General features: G+C 41.3%; 1 protein-coding gene across 2 annotated transcripts in view; it reads right to left on the reverse strand.

Annotated features, from left to right (window-relative positions):
• MCF2L2 (MCF.2 cell line derived transforming sequence-like 2) overlaps positions 1 to 27,353 on the reverse strand; it is a 253,611-nt gene that overhangs the window by 186,339 nt on the left and 39,919 nt on the right. Inside the window, exon 3 of one of the 2 annotated variants that reach the window (XM_032171721.2) lies at positions 17,961 to 18,075. In XM_032171721.2, coding sequence (XP_032027612.1) covers positions 17,961 to 18,075 — 115 coding nt within the window. Of the gene's footprint in view, positions 1 to 17,960; positions 18,076 to 27,353 lie in introns of those variants that run through there. The other variant, XM_058427094.1, reaches the window with a different exon arrangement.

The raw sequence follows: 27,353 nt of genomic DNA on the forward strand, positions 1-27,353 counted from the left end.
CTCATGATAGTCAGTGAGTTCTCATGAGATCTGATGGTTTAAAAGCGTGTGGCACCTCCCCTATCACTCTCTCTCTCTCTCTCCTGCAGCCATGGTAAGGCATGCTTGCTTCCCCTTCGCCTTCTACCATGATTGTAAGTTTCCTGAGGCCTCCCAGCCATGCTTCCTGTACAACCTGTGGAAATGTAAGTCAATTAAACCTCCTTTCTTCATAAATTAACCAGTCTCAGGTAGTGCTTTATAGCAGTGTGAGAACAGACAAATACAGTTACCCTGAACACATTATTTGTTTGTGCTATAATAATGGCATGTCTTATTATTTACTATTAAATACTTAAGTGTGAATAAGTATAAGATAATAGTTGTTTATCAGTAGCATGCAAGTTCAGATTCAAGAATAATAGTGATGCCAAACAACCACAGACTGTCCACATGGGTGGCTGAGAGAGTGACATCTTTGCTTTCTGATGGATCAATGTATACAAACTCTGTTTCATGCACAAAATTATTTAAAATATTGTATAAAATTACCTTCAGGATATATTTATTAAAATATAAGTCAATCTTGTGCTTAGACTTGGGTCCCATCCCCAAGATATCTCCTTAGGTATACGCAAATATTCCAACATCTGAAATACTTCTTGTCTCAAGAACTTTTTTTTTTTTTTTGAGATAGAGTCTTGCTCTATCACCCAGGCTAGAGTGCAGTGGCGCGATCTCAGCTCACTGCAACCTCCACCTCCTGGGTTCAAGCAATTCTCCTGCCTCAGCCTCCCGAGCAGTTGGGACTACAGGCGCATGCCACCACGCCCAGTTAATTTTTGTATTTTTAGTAGAGATGGGCTTTCACCACCTTGGCCAGCCAGGCTGATCTGGATCTCCTGACCTCGTGATCCACCTGCCTCGGCCTCCCAAAGTGCTGGGATTACAGGCATGAGCCATCACACCCAGCCTCTTGTCTCAAGAATTTTGGAGAAGAGATAATCTGTACTGAAAAAGAGTTCCAGAGCATCAGGGCACTGACTAGAGAAGGAATCAAAGCGGCAGTCTTGGAAAGGCATAGCTTCTGGGAGAGAAAATGAAAAGAAAGGCAAGATGGTGGCTGTCTGGTAAAGGCTAAAAGAAGTAATAGGTAAAATTTAGCATCTTACAGGATTAAAAAAAAAAAAAAAAGACAAAGATACAAATCCCTTCCCTTAACCTCTGAAAAAAAAAGTTTTTAAGGCCATCTATCAAAGAAACTACGTTTAGATACACTAAGAGAAGATGATATTCTTGAACTAGAAATCTTGTAAACCACCCAAACCACCAACCCTGTCAATTAAATGCAAGATGCAAGCAGTAGTCATCTACATAAAGCTACTATAACAAAGAAAAAAAGAAAATTAGAATAAAAAATGTTTACTTTCAGTAGAATGAGAAGACAAGATACATTTCTTTATATCTTTATATTTTATAAAGAAATATTATCTAAAATATACAAAGAACTGTTAAAACTCAACAATAAGAAAATGAACAACCCAATTTAAAAATGGGCAAAAGACCTGAACAGCACCTCACTAAAGAAGATTTACAGATGGCAAATAAACATATGAAAAGATGTTCAACATCATGTGTCACTGGGGAATTGCAGATTAAAACAACAATGAGATACTACCATATATATTAGAAAGATCAAAATCCTAAACATTGACAACACCAAATGCTGGCAAAGAGCAACAGGAACTCTCATTCACTGCTGGTGGGAATGCAACATAGCACAGCCACTTTAGAAGATGGTTAGGCAGTTTCTTACAAAACTACACATACTCTTACCATAACAAAACTACACATACTCTTACCATAAGATCCATTAATTTTGCTCTTTAGTATTTACCCAAATGAGCCAGAGATGTATATAAACACAAAAACCTACACACAGATGTTTATAGAAGCTTTATTCATAATTGCCAAAACCTGAAAATACCCATGATGCAGATGAATGGAAAAACAAACTGTGGCACACCAGACACTGGAATATTATTTAGCACTAAAAAGAAATGAGCTTTAAGCCATGAGAAGACATGGAAAAACTTAAATATATATTACTAAGTTTGAGACTAGCATGGGCAACGTAGGGAGACCCCATCTCTACAAAAAAATAAATAATTAGCCAGGCATGGTGGTGCATGTCTGTAGACCCAGCTACTCGGGAGGCTGAGGTGAGAGAATCACTTGAGCTTGGGAAGGTTGAGTCTGTAGTGAGCCATGATCACGCCACTGCACACCAGCCTAAGAGACAGGGTGAGACCCTGTCTCAAAAGCAGGTAGAAAGAAATGCACTTTAAATAGGAGATTTTAATATACTACTTTCAGTACAAGACAGAGCAAAGAGACAACATATCAATAAAGTTATAAAAGACCTACACGACATAATCAATAAGGAAGATATAATGAATATGTCTTAAGCTTTACATGCCAATAACAGAGGATTCACCATCTTCTAAAGTACACATGGAACATCCACAGAAATTGATCACGATGTAAGGCCACAAAGAAAATGCTTGAAAATTTAAAAAATTTACTGTTAATAACTCTTTGGTGAAGGGAAAATGTAAAGTAAAATTTCAGAATTTCTAAAATATAATGACAAAGAAAACACTACATATCAGAATTTGTGGGTTTGTTTAAAGTAGTGAATGGAGACAATTCGCAGACTTAAACATTTATATCATCAAGATAAATGAATTAAATAAATTATCCACTCAAAAATGAGAGAAAATGAAGCAAACCAAAAGGAAGAACAGGAAGACAATATTAAAGATAAAGGCAGAGGGCTGGTGCAGGGGCTCACGTCTGTAATCCCAGCACTTTGGGAGGCCAAGGCAGGCAGATCACGAGGTCAGAAAATCGAGACCATCTTGGCTAACACGGTGAAACCCCGTCTCTACTAAAAATACAAAAAAAAAAAAAATTAGCTGGATGTGGTGGCGGGCGCCTGTAGTCCCAGCTACTCAGGAGGCTGAGGCAGGAGAATGGCGTGAACACGGGAGGTGGGGCTTGCAGTGAGCTGAGATTGCGCCACTGCACTCCAGCCTGGGCGACAGAGCGAGACTCCATCTCAAAAAAAAAAAAAGATAAAGGCAGAAATGAATAAGGTAGAGAATGGTAAAACCAATAGATCTAATTAGTAAGTCAAAATCCTACTTTTAAAATTAACAAAATAAATTAACCACTAGCTAACTTAAGAAGAAAAAAGAGGAGGGGAGGAAGGGGAAAGCACAGGTACACAAAATAAGAAACGGCACAAGGAACTGAAACAAAAAATTAAAAATCCCTAAGAAACGACTTTGCACACCCCTATGCAAAAAGCTTTGAAAACCTGGATATAAATAAGTAATTTCCTAGGAAAATATAGGTTACTTAAATTAACCTCATCGGAAATGTAAAACTTAAACAGGACCAATTTAGCTGAAAGAGAAAGTTATCAAGGCCCAGATGGTTTCACAGGTGAATTCTACAAAATCAATAACCATATACACATAGTCTCAATGCCACAAAATTGTTTCAGAGCTTTAAAAAATGAAAGAAGACTTTAAAATACTATTTATAAAGCAAGTATAATATTGATATCTAAACTTAATAAAGACAGTACAAAAAGTAAAATTACCCGTTAAAGGATATAATGGTGGATAGATCTCATTTACAATAGCAACAAGAGATCAAAAACTTAACAATGAAAGTACAAAACTATGCCAGAAAAAAATTGTAAATATTCCTGAAAGACACAAAAGTAGACTTGAACAAATAGAAAGACACTTCTTTTTGATAGGGTGATTTTAACACAAGAAAAATTTCACTTTGCCCTACATTGATTTATAAATTTAACATAGTCCCAATGACAAGATCAACAAGCTTTTTTCTTTTTCATGAAGCTAGACGAATAGAAAACAGGAAAGAACAGTTGGGAAAACACTGGAAAAGAAGGCAAAGCTTAAGGGAAGGGGAGAAGTGATTAATCTCACTAGATATTAAACAACGTAAATCCTCTATAATTAAAAGTTTGTTGCTCATTTATGAATAGACAGACACATCAATTAATTCTCAAGTCACTGAGGCAAAGATGGACTTTTAAAATTAATGGTGTTCAGATAACTGAATAGCCATTTCGAGAAAGATAAACTTGGATCTATACTTCATACCAACCACAAACAATCTCATCAGAGCTGACAGTAAAAATAGAAAGCATACTATATTACAGGAAAGCCTAGATGAATTACTCTGTAACCTAGATTTAGGAAAGCTTTCTAACAATGACTCAAAATTCAGATACAATAAAAGCAAAATCAGTACATTTGATGACATAAAATTTCTTCATGGCAAAAAACATCCTAAGCAAACACAAAGGACAAATTAAGAAATAAGAGAAAAATATTTGCAATATACATCACAGATAAAGGGCTAATATATCAATTACATAAAGAATTCTTCAAAAAAATGAGAGAATAATAAAAATCAAAAACTCAATAGAAGAATAACGCAAAAACATGAATAGACAATTCAGTACATATATAGGAGTAAAAAGTAAAGTGATAAACAGATGAAAAATAGAAACAGAAGCAGAAAATAGAGTCGGAGAGGAGAAATACTCAAAGAAACAATAGTGAAAAGAATTCTAAGCCTAAGAAAGACTTTACGCAGGTTTGAAGGCCCAGGAGAAAGAAGGAAAAATGTTTGAAATTTCAAACCTACAACAAAATAAACAGTTCACCTATAAAGAAATGAGACAGATCTTTGTGAGAAGGATTGCATTGTTATCAGTAACACTGGATGCTACAAATCAGTGGATCAATGTTTTTTACATAAAAAAATTCCATTCCCAGCCAAACTACTAATCAAATATGAGGACAAATATAGCCATTTTCAAATGTTCAAGGTACTGTTAAGATTTATTTACCGACTGGGCGCAGTGGCTCATGTCTGTAATCTCAGCAGGCGGGCAGATCACCTGAGATCAGAAGTTCAAGACCAACCTGGCCAACATGGTGAAATCCTGTGTCTACTAAAAATACAAAACTTAGCTAGGCGTGGTGGCGTGTGCCAGTAATCCCAGCTATGCGAGAGGCTGAAGCAGGAGAATCGCTGGAACCCAGTGCCAGCAGAGGCTGCAGTGAGCCGAGATTGCACCACTGCACTCCAGCCTGGGCAACAGAGCAAGACTCCATCTCAAAAAAAAAAAAATTATTTACCATACATGCTTTTGGAAGATAAAATAATTTCTAAGTGTTTCAATGAAAATGAAATCCAAAATAGAGGGGACTTTCCCAGAGACACAGTGAAAAACACTCCCAGGTTGACAGCTTGTAGTAGATCTAGACAGCAACAACCCTGAATTATAAGAGCAGGCCAGAGGGCCTCAAAAGAATATCTTCAAGAAGTAAGTGTATGCATTGCACACTCTATAATAAAGAATCTGCAAGATAGTAATAATTCAATAAAGATCTATGCCACTTCTGTAAATAGGGAAAAAAGAAGGGCAATTAGAAATGCCAGGTGAAAATGTACATAAAAAAGTCATTGTCTGAATCTGAAATGAATTAAATTATGGCATGATTTTGAATAACTGATGGGGTATAAGGAAAGAGAACCCATTTTACTTTACCATTTGTGCTTCCTCCTTTCAGTGATACAGGTTTAATGACATAGGATTACATCTGTCACTTGAGAGGTCCAATCTATTATGTATACATAATGTACATCACAGAATGCATATAAATGCGTTTTAATGGTTTCTTTTCTTTTTCTTTCTCTTTTTTTTTTTTTTTTGAGATGGAGTTTCTTTCTTGTTGCCCAGGCTGGAGTGCAACAGCACCGTCTGGGCATACTGCAACCTCTGCTTCCTGGGTTCAAGCAATTCTCCTGCCTCAGCCTCCCAAGTAGCTGAGGATTACAGGCACCCGCCACCACATCTGGCTACTTTTTTTTGTATTTTTAGTAGAGATGGGATTTCACCATGTTGGCCAGGCTGGTCTCGAGTTCCTGACCTCAGGTGATCCACCCACCTCAGCCTCCCAAAGTGCAGGGATTACAGGCGTGAGCCACTGTGCCTGGCCTAGAGATTTCTATTACTTAAAATCAACCTATAGTCAGAGAAAAAAAATCTACTTGTAGAATAAATGTAAATACGTTCTAAATCTTAGCAACATTATATAATAGGTAGAAGAACATGAAGGACGAGCATAAAGAAAGATGGAGACACGTGGTAGAAAATCAACAGATACTATCTAAGGTAGCTGGACCACCAAAAAGAAGTTAAGTATGTTGTTTCAATTTAAATCACCAGTATGTGATCTAAAAAGAACAATGTAACTAACAAAAATTAGAGAATGAGAGGGAGTGAGGAGAGAGAAAGCATCATAACATGCAAAACTCATTTTTCACAGTAAAGAAACACAAGATACTGTCTAAAGTCAATGAATCAAGAAATACAGACATAAATATGCAAGTTAGTATCATGTAGCTAACCACCATTATATCATTTGAAAACTGCAGGACATGGTAGGGCCAGGGGCCAGAAAATCTAAATCCTAATCAAGCCCTAAGTTTTCCCTTTACCAGCTTGTGAGTTTACCCAAGTCCTTTCTTCATGGTCTTAGTATCCACCTCTGTAAATGAGCTTGGACTACACCAGCAGTTCACAAAGTGTGTTCCCCAGACCAGCAGCATCAGCATCTCTTGGGAACTTGTTTGAAATGCAAATTATTTGGCCCTAGGCCTAGACTTACTGAATCAGAAATCTCAGGTTGGGACCAGCAATTTGTGTCTTAAAAAGCCCTCCAAGTGATTCTATTGTGTCCTAATGTATGAGAACCACTAATCTAGACTACTGGCCAGTAAACTACCATCCATCTGCCAAATCCACCCCACTCTCGTCTTTGTAAATAGAGTTTAATTGGAACACAGCCATAGTCATTTAAGTATTGTCTATGGCTGCTTTTGAGCTACAACAGTAGAGTTCAGTAGTTGAGGTAGAGATACTATGGCTCAAAAAGCCTAAAATAGGCCTGACGCAGTAGCTTATGCCTGTAATCCCAGCACTTTGGGAGGCCAAGGCAGGCAAATCACTCGAGGTCAGGAGTTCAAGACCAGCCTGGCCAACATGGTGAAACTCCGTCTCTACTAAAAATACAAAAATTAGCCAGGCGTAGTGGCACGTGCCTGTAATCCTAGCTACTTAGGAGGCTGAGGCAGGAGAATTGCTTGAACCCAGGAGGCGGAGGTTTTAGTGAGCCGAGATTGTGCCACTGCACTCCAGCCTGGGCGACAGAGCAAACAAACAAAACAAAACAAAAGCCTAAAATATTTTTCCTCTCTGGTTCTTTACAGAAAAAGTTGGCTGACCTCTGCCCTGGACTATTCTGATTAATAATACTGAATGTACATCATTACTTAATTTGATGCCATGTTTATCATCTCCATAAGGATGACAATTTTTATGAACCCATGAAATTCATAAAGATTATTCAATCATAAAGGTATTTGTGCAAATGCCTAGAATCTTTTAATAAGTGTGTGGACTAATTCTGGCAATGGTACTAGAATCCTTCCCCATATTCTTCACACAATAGAATAGTAAATAATAAATAGTAAAAAGTCACTTAATAGTGTAAGCTGAAAATAAAATTCTAAGTCCCCCAACTGACCGAATAGATCATCTCTTAGCCAAGGGAACCTCAGAGTAACCTTGAAAACTGAGTTCTAGGCCATGATGGAATGAGCAGTCTTACACGCCTCATTATCCCCCTCCCTTACTAACCACAATTAGGCTTTTTTCCCTAAGGCTTTCACAGAAACCAGCCCTTTCAAAAGACTCTACCACTGATACTAACCAACCACCCAACACTGCTTCTCCTTTTTTGCCTGATAAAAGGCCACTGATCACAGAGTGGTTCTGGCCAGTCTATGGAGAATGTGCAGTAAGGGTTTTCATGTCTTCTGCTTCCCTTTTTGATATCAGAGGGCCAAATATTCCACTCTCAGATCACGCTAATGCTGCCATTTTTTGTACATGGGACCCATGAAGGGGCAAGAAGCTCAATTGTGCATGTGCACGTTTCTCCTTGTATAAATATTCAGACTCTTCCTATAGCTTATTGAATATGTATACTTGGCCACCCTGCTCAGCATAAATTCCTGTTCCCTCTAGACCCTCTCTTGAAGAGTCCATTTCCAGCTTCTGGCAGGAGGCTATGCTTCCCAGCCTGTCAGAATGGTCACCCTGCAGGTTGGGACTCTTTATGAGAAATAAAGTTCTCCTTTCCAAATTTATGGACCTCCTCATTCTTTAGTTGACAATAGCAAATAAATAGTAAAAAGTCAAGCCCTCTCTGGCTCATAGTCTTGGAAAACTTTCTTGATCGCATAATGAATGTTGGAAGGCATGGCAAACAGTTGTCTACTCTACACCCAAAGTTTGATTTTAAAAAGGCAACATTCACAAATTTTATAGCTAATCCCTCACCCACTAACTTCTCCGACTTCATCTCAATTCCTCAGACCACCCCTTCACTATAACAACCCATATCACATAATAAATAGGAGAGGAGGCTGCTTATTATGGAATGTGGCTATCATCTTTATAATTGATCATGAGAGTGGCAGAAGGCAGCCAAATGCCCAGGTAGATATGGGCAGGCCCCTGGTGAAACCCCCCCACAAGCTGAAGATAGTTTAAAGCCTGAAAGCCAAGCTACAAGTTAAATCCTCGGACCCGATTGAGAACTTGTCTTCCCATTTGTCGAGCTTTCCTGTGATGGATCCCCACCCCTCACGTATTTTATATATACCTATCCTTTCCTAATTGTTTTTCCACACTGTCATGTGGAACTAGCAGATACGGATGCAAGCTATAACACAGGTGAGCTGGGGCTCAGTAGTGTGGCCAAGCAAGGCCTGGGTGGGGCATCGGGCAAGGCCGGGGGTCTCTGGCTTGCCAAGTGACCAAGAAGAAAAATCCTGCATCAATAATTCCACTAAGACCAAATTCCAGATGTTTATAATCATTAGCACTCATAAATTCAAGCAAAAGTTGTGTTTTGAATTTCTGAAGCAATCTAAATTGAAATGTTGAAAGATGGAACGTGGGTTTCTATCTAAACAGAACAGAATAGATGACGCAAAGACAGAACAGCGAGGAGGTATTCTAACAATCACCCAGGCAAATGAACAAAGAAAAGCCATTATACACACATGAGGTCATTCTACTGGGAAGAAGTAACATCAGACTCTTAGTTTTTAAATAGAGAAGGACAAGAACCTGGCATATTAACTTTCTTTCCTGCCCTTTAGTACAATTTACTTAAATTCCCGTGACATGTAAGACTTACTTGCCAGTGCCACCATTTACTCTTAATAAACCCACGGAGTGCCTTCTGATTTCAGGCCTCAGTTGGGTGCCCAAAATCTAGCCTCTCCGGTATCCTCCCTGAGGGCTCTGAAGCAAATCTACCCTCCTTGGGCAACACAGCCGCCCACATGACTGTACACTCTGGATTCCTATCCTGACGAGTCAGATGAACGAATTCATCTCCCTGACTCTTTGGGACACAGTTCCACAGCCAGTCCAGCGAAAACCACACCTCACCCCAGCTACTCCATCAAAGCAGCACTTTTGCTCGTTAATGTTGTTTAGACACCTGAAAAACAGTATTTTCCATTGCCTTCTGTGCCAAAAGTATCTGAGACAGGTCTCAATCAATTTAGAAAGTTTATTTTGCCAAGGGTAAGGTTGCACCCGTGACACAGCCTCAGGAGGTCCTGACAACATGTACCCAAGGTGCTCAAGGCACAGCTTGCTTTTATACATTTTAAGGAGACGTCAGACATCAATCTATACACGTAAGATGTCCATTAGTCATTCTGGAAAGGCAGGACAACTCCATGGGTGAGGGGGGCTTTCAGTTCACAGGTAGGTAAGAAACAAAAGGTTGCATTCTTTTGAGTCTCTGATAAGCCTTTTTTTTTTTTTTTTCTTGAGACGGAGCCTCACTGTGTCACCCAGGCTGTAGTGCAGTGGGGTGATCTCAGCTCACTGCAATCTCCGCCTCCTGGGTCTAAGCAGTTCTCCTGTCTCAGCCTCTCAAGTAGCTGGGATTACAGGCACGTGCCACCATGCCTGGCTAATTTTTCTATTTTTTTTTTTAAGTAGAGATGGGGTTTCAACATGTTGGCCAGGCTGTTTTTGAACTCCTGACTTCAAGTGATTCGCCCGCCTCAGCCTCCCAAAGTGCTGGGATTATGGGTGTAAGCCACCGCACCCGGCCTCTGATTAGCCTTTTACACAATACACAATTTACATGCGAGAAGAGGGTAGAGGAATAGTCACTTATGCCTCCGTTTGGCTTAGTGAAACAGGAGGGCAGAGGAAGCAATCAGATAGGCGTGTCTCACAGGGGCAGAGGGATAACTGAGTACTTTCCGTCTTTTTTCCATAAGGAATTCCTTGTGGGCAAACAGTGAGGGAGGTATATAGATTTTTTATCTTTAGGGAGGTATATAGTTTTTTTATCTTTGTAGCTATCTTCTTTAGGAATAAAATGGGAGGCAGGTTTGTCTGATGCCCTTCCCAGCTTCACTTCCCTTTGGCTTAATGATTTGGGGGTCCTGAGATTTATTCTCCCTTCACACTTCATAATAGTAAGAGGCCCAGATTGCACTCACTTCTCTGGCGAGGCTGGTTTCTAAAGCTGAGTAGTTGTTATAATCCCACTGAGTCTTTCAATACAAAGGAGTAAGTCTCATCACAATTCACAGGCCAAATAATAACACTGTTCTTCTCCTATTCCTTCCTAGAGTACTAATATCAGACCACATTTTAGGCCACTTATCATAAAAGAGGACACAGCTAACACCAAAGACTATTCATCACACTGTATGTGAGGAAAATGAACGTAGAAAAATTACGCTAAATTAAATAGGTCCCTCCACAGATTCCGGATAGAAAAGTCCTTCAGAAACAGAAACAATCCCAGCCTGGCCAACATGGTGAAACCCCGTCTCTACTAAAAATACAAAAATTAACCGGGCATGGTGTCACGTGCCTGTAGTCTCAGCTACTCGGGAGGCTGAGGCAGGAGAATCACCTGAACCTGGGAGGCGGAGGTTGCAGTGAGCCAAGATCACGCCACTGCACTCCAGCCTGGGCAACAGAGTGGGACTCGGTCTCAAAAAGAAAAAAGAAAGAAAAGAAAGAAAGAAAGAAATAGAAACAATCACAAAATTAACCACTGATATGAAATACTGCTCTTGTACCATCTAATAAAAGTACTTTCTCCAATCCATTTCTAATAATGAACCCAGAACTGGGAGTTAAAATAAGAAAACTGAGTAGAGAAACACAGTGATAAATATCCATGCTTAGTTATACAAATGTTGATTTGTAGGACCAACAACTATGATACTATGATTGAAACGCAGTTAAACTGTCCCATCCTTCAAGGACATTTTGTTAGGGAGGCAGGAGCCTAGGAGACCGAGGGTGACCCAAGTTCAGTTCCATCTCTGTGACTGAGAATATTTTACTAATGCCTTTTCAGATCACCTGGCTCTACTCTGCAGCCACAGGTGACATGTTTTAAATGACAATATCTTGCATTCTGAGAAAGGGACTGCTAGGATTTATTGTGCTATTGTTATAAGCTGGACTGTGAAAACCACTAGTAGTATAATTTATATAGCAGATGGCACCTGATGGGCTAAAACTGGCCCTCAGCTGTTTTTGGAAACAGAATGGTGATGTGGTAATGATTTCCGTGTATTTTTGAATATTTATTTATTTTAATACCATAAGATTCATGTGGGAAGGTTTGTAATTCAATAGTTCCTTATGTACAGTACTATACATAATTCACAAAGAAATTCCAGGGTCAAGGAAGCTCAAGAAATTGAATCTTTTCATATATTGATTTTAAGGAAAGAAATACAGAACTGTGATAGCAAAAGTAAAGGCCGTGGGAACAGCCCTCCCTCTGACTTTCAATTTCTGCACATTCACTGCCACCTCACTTTATCCAAAAGCTAAGTCTGATTCCAGGTTTTCTTCTTCACACCCCTCAAATGTCTGTTCCATCTCACCATAGCTTCTCCCTATCTGCTCCTAGCACAGACACTCTCACCCCTGGCTGCACATGGGGATCACCGGTGAGATTTAGACACCACTGAAAATCCAGGTTTCACCCCCAGAAATCCTGATGTAATTCATCTGAATTATAGTCTGGACATTGGGAATTAAAATCTCCCTAGGCAATCCTAAAATGCAGTTGAGGTTGAGAACCATTGTCTTAGCATGGCTTTGATAAGAAAAACTTTTAAAATAAATCACGATGAGACCATCAAAACCAAAATGAGGCCTGAATTCCACACAGAATACTCCACACACCAGACTTAGAGTAATAGGATACAATTGTAAGGCTCCTAAAACCAAGCATCTTCCGTAGCTTCTCCCTCTTCCTCAGCTTCTCCCTCTTCCTCCTTCCCGACCTCCACCCGTCCCCAATGCCTGTCTTCTTATCCATCCCTTCCTATCCAGTTCTCATGCCATCATCCGTCTTCATTTTGCACCTGTCTCAGTATAGAATCCCCTAATTGGTCTCCCTGCCTCCTTTTCCTGCTCCCTCCAATCTATCCTGCACACCACCACCAGATCAATCTGCTCCTCACTCTGCTCCTCAAACCTTCTTGCAGGAAAACGGCCTCTTCCTGCTCACTGTGCCTCAACTCCTTAACTTGGGGGTAAAGGCCTTGCCCAATCTGTTTCCAACTCTTTCTAGCCTTCCTTTCTCAATACCGTCTGAAAAGCGGCCTCACTCTGTTCTGGTGAACCGGGATGCTCTGTAATTCCCCAAATATGCTCTGTTGAAAACTTTGGACCCTGCGTCTGATAGAAAAAGCCAGGTCGGCTGGGCGCAGTGGCTCACACCTGTAATCCCAGCACTTTGGGAGGCTGAGGCGGGCGGATCACAAGGCCAAGAGATTGAGACCATCCTGGCCAACGTGGTGAAACTCTGTCTCTCCTAAAAATACAAAAAGTAGCTGGGCGTGGTGGCGCGTGTCTGTAATCCCAGCTACTCGGGAGGCTGAGGTAGAAGAATCACTTCGACCCGGGAGGCAGAGGTTGCAGTGAGCCGAGATCGCGCCGCTGCACTCCAGTCTGGGCGACAAGAGCGAAACTCCGTCAAAAAAAAGAAAGAAAGAAAGAAAGAAGAAAGAGAGAGAGAGAGAGAAAGAGAAAGAGAGAGAGAGAGAGAGAGAGAAAGAAAGAAAGAAAGAAAGAAAGAAAGAAAGAAAGAGAGAAAGAAAGAAAGAAAGAGAGAGAAAGAAAGAAAAGAGAAGCCAGGTCATTTGCCCCAGACCACCTAGCTAGTGAGCAATAGGATCTGGATTTCAATCCAGGTTTGGGCTGTGTTCAAAGCTCTTCAACACTATTCTGTTCTCTCTGTGGAATGCTCCCTTCTATATCTATCTGTAGAAACTGTACCATCCCTTCAAGGACATTTTGTTAGGGGAGGCAGGAGCCTAGGAGAGCGAAGGTGACACAATTTTAAGTTCAGCTCCATCTTGAGACTAACAAGGCACATTCCTTGCCAACCAGGACCCATGGTCATAAGATGTTTATGGTTGAGAAAACAGCCTAAGGATACTACAACAACAGAAAGTCCAGATGTCCCAATACCATAACAATATGTTTTCAAAAAATTATAGTTATGCTTTGATATTCTCACACACTAAAATGTCAAGGATAGTTTTCTTTAAATCATAGAATAATAAGTTGTGTCACACTGTCTGCTCGTCTGCTCATAGGCACAGCTTACTTTAATCTTTATATAGATAAGACCCCTATATAAGAAAAACTTAAAGTTGATGCACTCCTCCTTTTGCTTTCTGAGGGCACCCTTCCTCTGTAATAGAGTAGTTTCTAATAAGCTTGCTTCTTTCACTGCATTTTGTGACTCACCTTGACTTCTTTCCCACATAAGATCAAAGAACCCTCTCTTACGGGTCTGGATTGAAACCCTCTTTTTTCCTGAAGTTTTCCCTGTTTTTCCTGTCGAAGTGACTTTCTGTCTTCTGAGCTCCTATAGCACTTTATTTACATATTTCACAAAATATTGATAACAGAGTCATGTGATGAGTTTCCTGCGGTCCGAGACATCGTCTTGAGGTTTTTCAGTCCTTTACAGCATCGTACACTGCACCCTACATGCTGTGGGCTCTCACAGAGGTCTGCTGAAGAATGAATTACTGTGGGAAGCCTTTCCGTACCTGCCTAACCCACTCACAGTGCAAGATCCTAATTAATTTCAGGCACAAAGATAACATTTCCCAACCCCAATTATCCTGCCATTTTCCTATTCTAGTGTATCAATTCTTTTTTATTCCATCCATGAGCCCTCTGCCACCTGTCTAAAACATTTTGCAATTGGGAAGGACTCTGGTACTGGATAACTACGTAACGTACAAAAAGATGCAAATTGTGATAAACAGGAGTCATAAAACGAACAAGGGTGGTTTCATTCTTTGAAATCTGACATGGAAATTAGACATAGGTCCAAGTCAAGTTCCCTTTTTAGGTCTTCTCACCCTTTGTCTCCACTTTTTGCGGAAAGGAACAGGGGAGGGGCAACAAGTAGTGTGAGCAAAAGCGGAAGAAGAAAGGGGAGGGGAAGAACTGGCCAGACAGCCACTCTTTCCCGAAAGACAAACAGCATTCTAGGAAAAGAAAATATTCCCTAGGTCACAAGAAATTGTACCAGGAGCCTACAGTAGAACAAAGAAATCCAAAACAGAAGCCCCTGTTTGATCTCCTCATCTCCATCTGTGAGATAGAGGTGATAACCCTGCCTGTTTCTTGCCACACAGTCCGGGGGGCTGAGCTATCTTCAGCGTGATTTGGCAAAGGCTGCAAATGCAAAAGGAAAATCCTCCATTTAACTTAGCATTTGACTGTATCCCTGGGGATTAAGTAAAACTACACATTGAACTTAAAACAAATATAAGGAGAATGGGGACAGGGGTCACTCCTCCTATTGTCTACATCCCTGTTCACCCTCTTCCTTGCCACTCCCGCAGAAGAAGCTGCTAAACTGATGTGATATTGTGCTGAAATGCCTCTGGACCAAAGACAGAGTTCAAGTTCAACTTCTTAAAGCCCAGGTTGATAAAGGCAGGAATGAAGAGCTGGGGTTCCCCTCTCTCTGTCAGGGTCCCCCTTCTCAGTGTAGGAATGGAAAAACTTCACCTCTATTGTCTTAGGGTCCTGGCTGGATCCAAGAGTTAAATCGACGAAACATAGATTAACATGAGAAAAGCATAAAAATTTATTCATAAATGTTTTACATGGCACAAGAGCCCTCATAAAGAAATGAAGACCCAAAGAATCAGTTAGAGTCAGTTACTTATATATTGGATTGAATAAAAAATAATAAACTATGAAAATGTGACTAAATTATGTGGGGAAGCTTAAAAAATAGAATTTCTAACAAGGTCTGTGCAATATTCTCTAAGTTACTTTTCCTTCCAGTCCCTAGAGAGTGTCTTTCACATAGGAATTCCATCTTCTCTTAAGAAACAGCACAAAGGTCAAAGTGATCTTCTTGTACCTGCTGTTTTTCAAGTGCTTTTAACTTAAATAGTCAATATGCCAGAACGGCATTTTTTAATTTTTACTTTAAGTTCTGGGATACAGGTACAGAACGTGCAGGTTTGTTACATAGGTATACATGTGCCACAGTGGTTTGCTGTACCTATCAACCCATCATCCAGGTTTTAAGCCCTGCATGCATTAGGTATTTGTCCTAATGCTCTCCTTCCCCTCGTCCCCGACCCGCCAACAGGCCCCGGTGTGTGATGTTCCCCTCCCTGTGTCCATGTGTTCTCATTGTTCAACTCCTACTTATGAGTGAGTACATGTGGTGTTTGGTTTTCTGTTCCTGTGTTAGTTTGCTGAGGATGATGGCTTCCAGCTTCATCCATGTCCCTGCAAAGGACATGAACTCATTCTTTTTTATGGCGGCATAGTACAGAATAGCATATTTTAACCCCTTCATCACCCTACAACAAATACCATTTGTTTGCAATGAATCATTATCAAAACTGAAAACTCTACCAACATTGCTTTTGAGAACCAACCATGTGTTGGGCACTGTGCTAGGACTGGAGATTTTAAAAAAAGAAAGAGAAGAAAAGCAAAGCATTGGCCCCTACTCTTAAAAAGTTCACAGTCTACTGGGAGAGGCAGAAATAATTTCCATAGACAAATAATTTCCATAGACAAAGGTAAACTTTTGTGTTCTGTGGAAATTTAAAAAAAGATTCTGTGAAAGCAGAACTGGGGTGAGGGAAGATTTCATCGAAGAGATGAGGTCAGAGTTGAGGGTTGATGAATGTGTATGAGTCAGGCCTAGAAGAGGGGCAGAGGTGTCCTGCAGAGAAACACCTGAGCAAAGCCGTGAGACAGGTGTGGTGTCTTTCCCTCACAGCAACAAAGGATTCCCCACAACCTTCTATCTGCATTAATGCATGGCATATGGCAGTGGCAGGGAGGAGGAAAGGAGGAAATTGATGAAATATATTTAAGTACTAACTTTGAAGAAATGCATTCAAAATAAATCCATAACCTTCCCTGAAGAAATAAGATGGGCAAAAGAAAAAAGTAAAGAAAAAGGTGTAAAAGAAAAAACATATTTTTCAAGTGGGTTTGGTTAAAGCAATCAACTTCCTAATCTCCACAAGTGGTATCAGACTCCAGGCGGCCTCTCAGTCACAAAGCTGCTGTTTACCTCTAAATCATAGAAGGCAGATGGAAAGCAGGCAAAATACCACACATCTGGCCACTGTGTACATTCTAAACCACACCATAGTCAAGGGAGGGGTGGGGGCTCATAAGCAATGCAAACCCATGGAGGGAAGGCCTTTCCCAACCAAGTCTTCTCTGCTAAAGGTGGACACAGCACTGCCTAAGGAGGGGGTTTGGACCCCGCTCTGCCCCTGTCTGTGAAATGGTGGTGACCAATGTGGACTCTGCCCACACTCCATCCCCTCGAAGACCTGGGCGTGTACTGATTTAAGCGGCATACAGAGTTGAGGCCCAGGCTGGAGAGGGTGGGAGGAGAAGATGCCAGAAAGCATTTCTATCATGGGCTCAGCTACAAGCACAGTTTTTTTCCCTGGCCTTGTAGTTTCCTTGCTCTGTGCCTTAGTTTCTCCATCTGACAATGAAAATGACAACAATCTGCCCCTAATTTTCTTATTTAGGAGAGACAAATAACTCCTGACACAGTTGGAGTTCGTAAACAAGGGTCATGTGTCCTAGACAACGTGACCCAGGAAGCCAGAATAACCTTTAGCTAAAACAACAGCCTAGGCTGGGCACGGTGGCTCAAGCCTGTAATCCTAGCACTTTGGGAGGCCAAGGCAGGCGGATCACTTGAGGTTAGGAGTTCGAGATCAGCCTGGCCAACATAGTGAAACCCCTCTCTGCTGAAAGAAAAAAAAATACAAAAATTAGCTGGAAATTGCTTGAACCCAGGAGGCGGAGGTTGCAGTGAGCCAAAATCGTGCCACCGCACTCCAGCCTGGGCAACAACGCAAGACTCCATCTCAAAAATAAAAAATAAAAATAAAGCAATAACCTAAGGAACAAAGGCAACACAGCTGCTCAATCAGTTTTCCATCCACCCAACCATGTTTATTCTGTCCCTCCTGTGTGCACAAGAGAGTCAAAACTGAGACTTGTTTGTCATTGTTTTCCAGTCCCTTTCCACATTCCTTGTTCGTGACTGATGGATGACAGAAGCCAGCTGGGTTATTATGCATAGCAGGGTAAATCGTACTCATGGAACTATATGTCTCAACCCAGCCCTGCCCCATGGGAAGTGTGGAATAAAGCCAGTGCCTAAGGCGGCAGGACACTGTGCTCGGCTCACCTGGGGATGCTAGTCAGGTAGGTCATGACATTCAGGAAGTCTTCATCTGGGATGTGTTTGAACCCCGAAAACTCTGGGAACGTGATGATGGGGGCGCCATCCTCCCCTCGGCCTCCTGCAACAAAAACAGGTGGTCAAGATGTTAGCAAAATGTCGCCATGTCACACCTCTGCAGGGAAGTTGGGCGAAAGAATATCGGTCACCTCTTTTCCCACCTATATTATCTCAGACTAGAATTTGGGAGAAGTTAACACAGGTATTTTGAACAAGTCTCTCTTCTCATTCATGCTGGCTCCATGGCATTGTAAGAATTCAATTTTTGAATCCTTTGAAGAGAGTTACTGTGTAAAAGGTAATACTGATTTAATTATTCAGCATAGGCAGAATAGTAAATCATGCCAACACAAATATGTAATATTGCTCTTCATTTTTGTAGTCAGTAAGTGTCAAAAGTAATATTGCGTGGTGGTTAAGAGAGTTAACGCTAAAATCAGACAGCCTGGTTCAAATCTGCTTTGCCACATTGTTGCTATATGATTTTTGGCAAGATAATGTGTTTCTTTCATATTTATATATAGATATATATGGCCTACCATTTTATTATATAAGAATAATGCTTGTACCTACGTGGTAAGGTATTGTGAGGATTAAGTGACAGCACAAATGAGAAGCACCTTAGCAAGGTGCTTATTATATAAAACTGCTCAAAAAATGGTGACCATGATTATAATTATTATTATTACAATGAAGCAATAATCAGCTTCCCTTCAAGAATTTATAAATAGTAATTTAAGATATCCCTGTGAAAGTAAAAATATGAAAATTAACATATAATTCAGAGCAGAGACCACCAAATTCAATAGATTCTATTTCCCAGTCCCCTTGCAGCTACATGGAGTCATTTGACTAAGTTCTAGCCCCACAGTCCCCAAACTGTGTCGCAGGTACCCAGGGAACCACAGTAAACTCATGGGAGCACTGTGACTATTTTAAATTTTTGAGGGAAACACAGTGACAGTTGACATCTGTCAGACACCATATGCACTACTACTGGCTTGAGGTAGTTCCCTATTTCTTTTTCCTTTTTTTGAGACAGTCTCGCACGGTCACCCAGGCTAGAGTGCAATGGTGCAATATCGGCTCACTGCAACCTCTGACTCACAGGTTCAAGCGATTCTCCTGCCTCAGCCTCCTGAGTAGCTGGGATTACAGGTATGCACCACCACACCCAGCTAATTTTTGTATTTTTAGTAGAGACGTGGTTTCACCATGTTGGCCAGGCTGGTCTCGAACTCCCGACTTTAGGTGATCCACCCACCTCGGCCTCCCAAAGTACTGGGATTACAGGCATGAGCCACCACGCCCGGCCCCGGTAGTTCCCAATTTCAACATCAAATTGCATTATATTTCTTGTAGATGGTGTTGCATCTTTATAAAGCTGGGGGTTTGGTACTTGCTGGAATAAAAAGCAAAAACAGTATGAAAACCAATGTGGAACAAGACATAAAGGTGGCGATATCTAGTTTGATTGCAAGGTTTAAGATAGTTGTAGTTATTTAAGAATAAAAATGAGAGAAAAAATAATATTTTAATTTATATGTATTATTTTTTCAAACAGCTACTAAGTTGTTAGGACATAGATACATATTAAGTTGTTTGACATGTTAGTTATTGTTTTTGGCCTAGGGGGGCCATGAAAAAAGACTGAGATACTAAGGCACAGAGAATTGAGAGGGTGTGGGAACCTCTTCCCTAGCCAGTGGTATAGGAGCTTAAGCTGCACGCAGCTACCAAGTTATGTCCTTGAAGAGAAACCACTTGAAGAGGAATCATGGCTCTCAAGGCAAGGCCAACTACAAATGACTGAATGTATTCAACACATCTGAGACAGACATATCAGTGTGGGGTGTGGTTAATGAGGGACTGTGTGATTAATGAGGATGTGTGGTCCGCGAAGAAACTACAGAGGAGGAGGACTCAAAGGAGCAAAGGCGGGCGGTGTACAGCCAATGCTATCCTAAGGAGAGAGGGCCAGCCCACTCTGAGCGTCCAACCCATGTGACCAGTCTATCTGATGACACCATTGTAAGATCATCCAGCCAACTCTCTGGTGTTGACTCCAAGCCTGATAAGAATCTTCTGTTTATAATCTGATTTTCCATGTAAATTGTAAATTTGTTTCAAGAAAAGGAATGTGTTATTGAGCAAACATAAGTATATTATGTAAAGAATAAGTTAGCACTGTGGTTTTTCTGTACGAGTCTCTTGTGAGTGTTGTTAATATGGGTCTTAGGTGCTCAGAAACCAATTGCTGTGGAATGAAACCATGTGAGATTTGTCTGGATGGTCAGTCATCCCTACCCAGAAGGTACCTCTTTATTAATCCTATATGTTTACTCTAAATTTCCAAAAATGAAATCTACAGATTAGATGTTTATCAAGACAAGTATATTGAACTACCTCATTACAGTGACTGATGAGGATATTAACAGCTTTCATCTAATAATATTCTTCCTCTTTGCAGTTTCACAACTATGGGAAGTTTCAGAGAAATGTGCATTCAGAGAATTTGTGTCTTTAAAAAGCTAAATTTAGATGCATTATAACACTGTAATAATTGTGTAATCAACATTTGCTGAAGGAATGGCTAAAACATTTCAAGGAACTGAAATACCCTAAAATATTCACTAGAATGTGATTATGCCATTTAATTTTACCTTTTATTTATTATTATTATTATTATTAGATGGAATCTCGCTCTGTCGCCCAGGCTAGACTGCAGTGGTGCAATCTCCACTCACTGCAATCTCCGCCTCCCAGGTTCAAGCGATTCTCGTGCCTCAGCCTACCGAGTAGCTGGGATTACAGGCACACGCCACCACGCCCAGCTAATTTTTGTATTTTTAGTAGAGACGGGGTTTCACCATGTTGGCCAGGCTGGTCTCGAACTCCTGACCTCAAGTGATCCATCTGCCTCGGCCTCCCAAAGTGCTGGGATTACGGCGTGAGCCACCACACCCGGCCAATTTTACCTTTTTATAGTTGACTGTATTAAAGCTATCCTCACCTACATGAAAAAAGGTGAAGTTTTCTTCTATCTTGGTTACTACCAATACTGAACAGCGGAGAGGCCCTAAGGTTAACTGTGGACACCCACCTACTGTTGAATATTAGTCTTAAGAGGCAGAAGCATCAAGGAAACAGAGCTGGACTTAACAACTGTGGGGCAACCCACAACATGGCATCTAGTGCCACCTTCTGAGGAAACGCGGTAATGCAATAGGAAGAAAGAATGATTATTCCAAAGTCCAATGCATTCCTTGAATGCAAGGAATACAAAAAACCCCAAATTATTTGGTAATAAGTAAAACGATAACTTAAAATAAACTTTACTCCTCCTACTATGATTTTGTACCTTTTCATTAAGTGAAAGACAACTAGTTTTAGTGCAGAAAACATTAAGTGCTTGGGGTACGTAAGGTGATTGCTGAAAGAGCCCTGGTGATAGTTGGCATGAAGGCTTCATACAGAGGTGAATTGAGAACACGGGAAATCCTACAGGAAGATGGCAAAGACCAATGATGGGAAAGGGTGCAAAGCATCTTCCTACTGCTCTTTGCCTTCCAGTATCTATTTTCCCTTTCTCCTCCATACAAGGTTTTAACTGGGGAAATGGCAGAACCATTCCCTGGGAGGCACTTTGGAAATCTCAGGGCCTGGGATACTAAATGACCCATTCTCCGTAATAAAACAAAGAATTGCTGCATACGCTACGTGACTTCCAAATGTCTTACCAGAGGTTTAATTTAAGTGAAAAATCCATTTAAAATGCTCTGAACCTAGACTCTGTTTTTATAAATAATCATAAAGAATTTTTATATTTATTTATTTTTATTTTTTATTTTATTTATTTATTTATTTTGAGATGGAGTTTCACTCTTGTTGCCCAGGCTGGAGTGCAATGGCACAATCTCGGCTCACCACAACCTCCGCCTCTCGGGTTCAAGCGATTCTCCTGCCTCAGCCTCCCAAATAGCTGGGATTACAGGCATGCACCACCGCACCCGGCTAATTTTGTATTTTTATTAGAGATGGAGTTTCTCCGTGTTGGTCAGGCTGGTCTCTTAACTCCCGACCTCAGGTGATCTGCCCACCTCGGCCTCCCAAAGTGCTGGGATTGATTACAGGCATAAGGCACCACGCCCAGCCAAGAATTTTTTTTTTTAATCTTAATAAAGTCACTCCAGGTATCTGATCACCCCACCACATCCCAGCATTTGCACCCATCACATTTTTGTTGACTCCAAATTGAGGGGCAAGCACCTCTTTCACTATTCTCATGTAGCTAGACATGCATGTGGAAATACATACTATTGAAAGATATGTTACTTTACTATAATTAGTTTCCTTTGATTTCTCCTTTACAGTCCCTTATATTTTATTTTTTAATTTTTAAAAATATGTGCATAGGTAGGTGTGGCTGTTCACCTAAGTTTTCCCTTCCTGGGCACATAGCTACACTACATTTCCCAGCTTCCCTTGCTGTTAAGTTTGTTCAAATGACTGTCACAAGTTCAAGTCAATGGAATGTGTTGTATGCTATCTCTGAGCTAAGAATTTTAAGAAGCACTATGCTCCTTCCATGTTCTCTTAGCCTGTCTGCTCCCCAAACACACATAAGAAGAAGGCTGCAATATGCATAACAACAATAAGAACCAGAAACTCAAAGGAGCCTTCATCCCTGAACCTCCACGTGGAGAAAAGTTGTCTGCTGACCAGGAACGTACATGCAGAACTGGTAAAAGAGTAAGAACTTAATTTCTGTTATGTGTGTTTTGAAACTGCCTTTTCAAAATCATGACTGAGACAGTGAAAGAGATCTAACTTGACCCACTCCATCTTGCTTCTAACATCCAAACTGTCCTTGTTCATTCCTGGGCGTAGGCTGACCTAACTTTGGGAGACATTTAGTTTACAGTTTAAACAAACATGGTAACAGCCCTTTCCTAAAGCAGACCTCCTTCTTGCCTGGGGATTAGATTGCCTTTGTAGGACTAACATTAGCTACAGATTAGAAATTATGGTTTAGGAGTCATGCAGCTGGACTGCTCCTAAGACCAAGTGCTTGAGATATTTTGCAGACCCTGCACTTGATGGATCAGCTGGCACCATCCAGATCAATAAATGGGTTTATCTGATCTGTGGCCCCCACCCAGGAACTGACTAAGCACAAGAAGACAGGTCCGCCTCCCTGTGATGTCATCTCTGGCCAATCAGCACTCCTGGCTCACTGGCTTCCCCCCCCACCCACTAAGTTATCCTTAAAAACTCTGTTCCCTGAATGCTTGGGGAGACTGATTTGAGTAATAACAAACCTCCAGTCTCCCACACAACCGGCTCTGCATTAATTACTCTTTCTGTATTGTAATTCCCCTGATTCTGTCTGGGCAGCAGGCAAGGTGAACCCCTTGGGTGGTTACAGTTGGAGCCCTATACTCTTTGGAGTCTACTTGTTGTAGTTGTTGAGCCCATCTTTGCAGATATAAGTTATAGTATCTATAAATTTCATGTTAGGATGGCAGAGGGCAATACAAATCATTTGTTATAAAAAAGAGATATTCAGTCAAACATGCCTGAGAACCTTCCCTCTCACCTGCACTACCGAATCCAACAGCCACTAGACACGTGACTATTAAGCACTTGAAATGTAACCAGTTCAAATTGAGACATGCTGTAAGTATAAAATACAAACTAGATTTCAAAGACTTAGAATAAAAAAGGTAAAATCCCAATAATGTTGAATATCGAGTACATGTGGAAATATTATTTTAGATATGGGTAAATTTAAAACATATAATTAAAATTCGTTGTATCTGTTTATTTTAACCTTTTTAATATGGTTACCATAAAATTGTAAAGTACATGCGTGGGCCACACTGTATTTCTATTAAACAGTCCTGCTCTAGATATTGCCCCTTGGTTCTCACCTCCCAGGTTTCAGGTCACTAGCTCCATATGTAAGCTAGGAGTTGGGGCTCCGACCTCTTCCTTGGTTTGACATTCTCCATTGTTTCAGTTAGAAGCCTCCCACTCACCCCTGGGAGCCCTACCCTCCACCAAACCTGGGCTTCACTGGTGTGTATGAGGGGAAACGGGGGACTCTACAAGCCTAAGAGTATTGAGCAGTTTATTTCTTCATCAATTACTTTCAAAAGGATTCAAGCTGCCACAAGAGACAGGCAGAGAAAGGGAGCAAAGAGGGAGAGAAAGTGAAAGAGAGAGATTCAGTTCACAATAATTCCAAGTGGGAAACAACCATCAAGATAAATATAAAAGGACAATTCCTTATAATTAAAGGAAAGGAGCTGTGGCAAACGTTGATTAATGGCTAATTCATTCCCAATCCCCTTTTCGCTGACCACCATCTCCTGTGGCAGTTAGAAAGCTAAACGCTTGCCTTCTGAGATTCTCTTGCTGCCAGGGAATGGCTGTGTGACAGAATTCTGGAATGAGACATAAGCAGAAGGCAGCCAAGAGTTTCTACAAATGGAACCAAAGAAGCCAGCATTTTCCTTCTCCTTCTTCCTGCTCTGGACACTGACCTGATGTCTGGAATTGCAGCAGCCACCTTGAATCAACAGTTGACAAATAAGAAGAAAACATCAAGAGAATCATAAAGATGCCAGCCTTAATGTCATCAAGCCACTGATCCAATACCAAGAGTTTCTATCGTCAGACCTCGTTATGCAATTTAAAAAACAAACAGACAAGTCTCAGAGGCTAAGTTCCCCTGTAGTCAGATACCATGCTGAGCGCAACTTTTCTTCTTATAGATGAAAAACTGGGGTTTGGAGCCACCTACTGGTTGTGTTGGGATGTGAACCCAGAATTGTCTGAGTCCAAAGCCCAGAGTGTTTCCACCACACTAACCTGCTTATACTCTCGTTTCCTAGCTAAGCCCTGAATTTAGAAATATCCCAAGTTCACTGTGAACATGCAGGTGTCTTCCAACGTCAGAGCTACCAGAGAACCCAGCCCTGGTCAATATCCAATTCCCGCTGGTGGCCCTGCTCACAGGCTTTGCATCCAGAGGCCACAAACCATCGGGCCACAAATCTGGGTCAGGCTTCATGTAATGAGCCTCTGCTCTTCTACCAGCCATGGGAACACTTGCACAGTTCAGCAGACTAGGCAGCTAGGGCTGCATTGAGGAAAAGGCTCTATCCTCTCCTTCACAGCCTTCCTGGTTGACAGGGTCTCTGGCTCCTTCCAGAGATCAGTGAAACTGGTAGAAAATTTTGCAGGGAAAATCTTTACCTTACTTGCCTGAATCAGGAAAAGGAAACTGCTGTGAGTTGGGGCTGAGGCTGCAGCTCTTAGGCTACTACAGCCATGGGAAAAGACCTAATTAGAGAGACTTCTGTTTTACAACAACAACTATACAGGCCCCCACAACAGCCTCCTTGCTGACACTTGCTGTTTCTGCCAGAAAAAGAGAGATGGTTAAAGATGACAAGCAGGCCTCTGATTCCAAACAAAGTGCTGACTCAGAGAGACCCACGGCTGCCGCTATTCTTGCAGACTTGCAAGGTTGTAATTACTATCACAGCGAATCCATGCTTCTCCTTCATAAGAAAGGCAAATTTGGGCCAGACACGCTGGCCCACGCCTGTAATCTCAGCACTTTGGAAGACTGAGATGGAAAGATCGTTTGAGCCCAGGAGTTCCAGACCAGCCTGGGCAACATGGCAAAACCCCATCTCTACAAAAAATTTAAAAATTAGCTGGGCATGATGGTGTGCGCTAACGCCTGCCTGTAGTCTCAGTTAACTTGGGTGGCTGAGGTAGGAGGATCACTTGAGCCTGGGAGGTCAAGGCTGCAGTGAGCCAAGACTGTGCCACTGCACCCCAGCCTGGGCAACAAAGCAAGACAGTGTCTCAAAAAAAAAAAAAAGAAAGAAAGAAAAAGAAAAAGAAAAAAAAGAAGACAAACTTAAATGACAAAAGGAACTCAGAAATGAAGGGTTATCTTTATTACAGTCAAAGTACCTTCCTAAAGCAGAAGTGTCTTCTGCACCCAGTGTGTGTCTCCACAGTTCTCTGTTCTACATTAAGGAGTGACAATTATCTCTATTCCTGACTCAGTGGTGGCATTGTATACCATATTTATTGTGAGCATGGCGTTGGTTCCTTATAAAAATTATCTTACTTGTAATAGAACCCCTAAATAAACATTTTATAGTACTATAAAAAGATATCAGAAAAAAAGAGAAACACTTATTTAGCAGTTGCAATACTAAGCTTTTTTCATATATTATGTCATTTAATCCTCAAAATTACTGGCTGGGTGTGGTGGCTCACGCCTGTAATCCCAGCACTTTAGGAGGCTGAGGCGGGTGGATCACCTGAGGTCAGGAGTTCGAGACCAGCCTGGCCAACATGGTGAAACCCCATCTCTACAAAAACACAAAAATTAGCCAGGCATGATGGCGGGTGCCTATAATCCCAGCTACTCAGAGGTTGAGGCAAGATAATCACTGTAACCTGGGAGGTGGAGGTTGCAGTGAGTTGAGATCGTGCTATTGCACTCCAGCCTGGATGACAGAGCAAGACTCCATCTCAAAAAAAAAAAAAAAAAAGAAGTTACAATAACCCCATCATACAGATGAGGAAACTGAGGTTTAGAGAAGTAAGTTGCCCAAGGTGATGCTGCTAGTAAGTACAGAATCCAAATTCATATCTGGAGCTGTCTGATACCAGTTCATGTTTTTTTCTATATTGCCTCTAAGTCATAAGAACAGAAAGAAATGCCTCAATAATACTCAAAGGAGATAAATTTGGATCATAAATGTATTAATCTGTCACTAGACTGATTCCTGAGATGAGCCATTGTGTAATTATATATGCCACAATCATGCATTGAGGCCTTAGAGCTTTAGTCTAAGGCTCTAGGAATCTACCCGACCCCAGCCCACCCTGTCATCCCTTCCAGACCTTGAGCTGCATGGTCGTCTCGGGGCCTTCTGTGGTAGGGCCACAGCAACAGCTTCCAGGAACCCAAAGGACAGACCCCATTCTGCCTTTTGTCTTGTGCAAGCCTAGACTCACAGTGGGAAGCTATGAGACTGCGCCTTCAGGAGGCTGGTTGGGTCCTCCCACAGGGGCCAATGGTGACTAACTAGGCATTTGGGGAGCAGGGAGACCACCGGCCTCAGAGAATAGACCACAAGGACTTGGATATTTTTGTACTGAGCACCTTTTATGTTCCAGTCTCTGATCTAAGTATTGGCAATACAGACAGAAAGAAGAAAAAGGAGGACCCTGTATTTATGGAGCTTTCGGTGACTATGTGAGCAGTGACTGACATGGAGGAAAGACCAGAAAATTCCCCCA

The sequence above is a fragment of the Hylobates moloch genome, unplaced genomic scaffold (genome assembly GCF_009828535.3).
Source record: "Hylobates moloch isolate HMO894 unplaced genomic scaffold, HMol_V3 SCAFFOLD_13, whole genome shotgun sequence".
NCBI classification, from domain to species: Eukaryota; Metazoa; Chordata; class Mammalia; order Primates; family Hylobatidae; genus Hylobates; species Hylobates moloch.